We start from the raw sequence: 3,358 nt of genomic DNA, 5'->3' as shown, positions 1-3,358 counted from the left end.
CCTTCATTATTCAGACATGCATACATATAGCAACGGATTCCGAATTTCAAATTTATGAATTTTAGATCATAACCTGTTTTACATATAAGGTTCTTAATTGATTATTTTACACCATATGCCGATTTAAGATCACCGAATTTCATATCTCATGAATCCATAATATATTAAGTGACTTTCTTAACACAAACACAAAATTTGGATTAAAGTTATTGAATTATGTCGAACTTGTAGTTTTTATTAGAGATCCACCCCTATAGAGATTACATAAATAATAATAATAATAATAATAATAATAATAATAATAATAATAATAATAATAATAATAATAATAATAATTAATGAACTCATTTGTTCTTTAGTAAAATAAAAAAAATAAAAAAAAGAAGAATAAAATATACATTTGGAATATTTTTTTCCCACACCCAACAAACTATATAAGCAAGTAATCATCAAAGTACAATTACTTTTGGTAAAAAACCAAAAGTATTAAGTAGAATTTTACAATATTAATTAAGAGGAGGTAGCCATAGATGTGTGATTAGGGGAGTGATTAGCCATATTGGGAAAAGAGAAATTCGAAGAGAATTGAGTGAGTAAATCATGATTAGGTGATTTGAGATTAAGATAATCCCAATTAGTCTTTGTTGAATTAAGGACTAATGAAGTATTAGCTTCACCACCATCAATTCCAATGTGTGTTACATGCTTCACATCTGTTGGTAATCCTATTTCCATCCCCATTTCTTCTTCTTCTTCCATTTGGTCCTTGTCCACTATTTCAAAAAAAAAAAAAAAGTTACTTCAGTTGACTGATCGAACAAAAATATTTATCCATCATGGTTTATAATAGATAAGTTAATCTCGTACATACAACGAGATTCAAACCCTCATCGCTAGGATTGAAAGTGTAGACAACTCTCTAAATGAGCTATAAGATGCCACATGTCTCGCACATGGTTATTGAACGTTATACATATACTAACAGAATCAGGATAATATTTTTGTCCAATTAAAATAACGAAACGTTAACTACTATAACAATAAAATCACAATACTATTTTCTATCATGTTAAGGTATAATTGAACTTTACACGCTATAACAATAAAGTTACAAAACTTCACCTACTATATACTACTACTAATATCACATTAGTAGGTAAACAAACTTTAGTAGTTTACTACTGGTATGATTTTGACTTTATACGAAATTTAAGAAAATAAGAAAAGTTATTGAATCTTGTTTATTTGATTTTGACTTTATTGTTATAATGTATAATTTATTATATTATAGTAAAAAAAAAAAAGTATTGAAAGGAGAACTCACCAAATAAGTGAGAGAAGTTCTTGAAATTCTTAAAAAGCCTTTGAAATTTGGGAAGGCCTAATTGGTTCTTCAAATTTTCACCCTCCAAGTTTTTCTCATCATCTTCCTCTTCTTCCTTCTCTTCTTCTAGCATTTCTGCATTATGGCAAAAAATAAAAAATCATAACCACAAACTTATTATATCAATTTATTTAATCAGCGAATTTGTTGAAGACATAATTAAAAAAATTAAAATGTGCCATCTTTTAATAGTTAAAACTTTTAGATGAGATAATCACACAATTCAACGTGATATCAGACCATACAAAGGTCCTTTGTTAGAGTCTCACCACCAACTCGTTGTCAAAATGAATTTTCACATGTTTGGGTGATAAAAAAGAATCGGGCAAACACGTAAGGGAGCTAGTGTATTGAAAACATAATTATGAAAATAAAATTTGTCCATTATATTCTCTGAATATCTAATAGTTTAAACTAATTTTAGATGAGATGATCACATAATTCAACACGATGCTAGAGTAGTCAAAGATCCTCTCTATTCGACTCTCACCGTAACTTAAGCATAATGAAACGATCTTAATAATTTAACCTTTTAATGAAATGATCATACAATTCAACATGATAATAGAGCATACAAGTATCTTACGCTCAAATCTTGCCCCCAACTCGTTATTAAAACAACTTTTCATGTGTTTAGCTCATAAAAAATAATCAAAGAAGATTGTAGATTAATAAAATAAAAGTTCATTCTCTCTAACAAATTAAACTTTTAGATGAAATCAAAGCAGACAAAAAGTCTTCGAGTCTCACCATCACCATTCATTACGAAAAGAATTACCACGTATTTGACTCATCAAAAAGAATCGGAACAACACAAAAAATCTAGCTAGCGCATTGAAAACACAATTAAAGAAAATAAAAGTCATACTATTATCGCATATAACAACTTAAACTTTTAAACGAGATAAACTTAACAAGTGTCAAGAGAAAAACAAACTTGTAGGAATTAAGTTTGGTTGATGAATGCTTGAACTTTTATGCTGTTGATGACCAATTGCAACACTTGATTCAGAGATGCAACCCACAGAAAATGGAAGTAACACAAATCTTTCCATTCTATACCTCATTTTTTGTCAAAAACACACACACACACACACACCAAAAATAAAATAAAAATGTCTAAGATTTTTTTTTTCTTTTTGTTGAGAATTGATGAAGTAATAAGAAGAAGATGGTTGGTGAAAGACAATAGTTTGTTATATAATGCAAATAGGGTAGGTACCTTTGTTGTTAAGTCAGAATAATTGTACAGTATTTAACAAATATTTAGATGATGCAAAAAGAACTTATTAGCATGTCCAAATCATAAAACATTACATTAATTAAACAACAAATTACAACTTTACATTATACATGTCTTTATCTTTGCTTCCCTTTCTTTTTATAGGTTAGATTAGAGATTTAACTTTTGCAAACTTAAAAAAAGGCAGCTCGATACACTAGACATGCACGGGATTTGAGAAAGGATTAGATAACAAATCTCTATTATTGCATCTTTACAGGAAGGGTTCGGTCATAAGGGTCTATTATACGCAATCTCATATTACATTTCTGCAAGAGACCGACAAACTTATTTCATAGCTCAAACCTATGAATTCCTAGTTACATAATAACTTTACTAGTTACGCCAATCTTTATAAGCATACAACTAATATATAATTATATTTAGAAAAAAAAAATCATAAAATCACTAATTTGTAATGGGGATTTTCGATAGAATCCATTGGAATTTGGCTCGTCAGCAACGTTTTCAACAACTTTTTTGTATAAAACTCTTTGCCGACAAGCCAAATTTCAACGGAAAGTTTATAAAAAATTAGTGATTTCTTGATAGTGTTATAATAACCTGAAAAATAAGGTCGATATGTTATAACTAATCATTTAAACGCACTGATAATGTCTCACGTATTATATTATCAGCGTATACAAATTAAATTTTATTTACATGTTAGGGGGGGGGGGGGTGGGGGGGGG

General features: G+C 28.9%; 1 protein-coding gene across 1 annotated transcript; it reads right to left on the bottom strand.

The window, feature by feature from the left end:
• Nucleotides 1-393: 393 nt before the first annotated feature.
• On the bottom strand, nt 394-2,538 carry LOC102597755 (CRIB domain-containing protein RIC4-like). Its single transcript, XM_006353174.2, has 3 exons — nt 2,322-2,538; nt 1,325-1,459; nt 394-773 (listed from the first exon to the last, which is right to left on the bottom strand). The coding sequence occupies exons 1-3, from the start codon at nt 2,449-2,451 to the stop codon at nt 511-513; spliced, it is 528 nt and encodes a 175-aa protein (XP_006353236.1). The 5' UTR covers nt 2,452-2,538; the 3' UTR covers nt 394-510.
• Between the last annotated feature and the right edge of the window lie 820 nt (nt 2,539-3,358).

This window comes from Solanum tuberosum, unplaced genomic scaffold (genome assembly GCF_000226075.1).
Source record: "Solanum tuberosum cultivar DM 1-3 516 R44 unplaced genomic scaffold, SolTub_3.0 scf00152, whole genome shotgun sequence".
Taxonomy (NCBI): domain Eukaryota; kingdom Viridiplantae; phylum Streptophyta; class Magnoliopsida; order Solanales; family Solanaceae; genus Solanum; species Solanum tuberosum.
The sequence above is the reverse complement of the archived record's forward strand: the minus strand, read 5'-3'. Positions and strand labels throughout refer to the sequence as shown.

Excerpts from the sequence above, each read along its gene's own strand:
- LOC102597755 (XM_006353174.2), bottom strand. The coding sequence starts at position 2,451 with ATGAGGTATAGAATGGAAAGATTTGTGTTACTTCCATTTTCTGTGGGT. Across the intron at positions 1,460-2,321 it reads ACCAAACTTAATTCCTACAA|AAATGCTAGAAGAAGAGAAG; the intron begins GTTTGTTTTTCT and ends GCCATAATGCAG. Across the intron at positions 774-1,324 it reads GAACTTCTCTCACTTATTTG|TGGACAAGGACCAAATGGAA; the intron begins GTGAGTTCTCCT and ends TTTTTGAAATAG.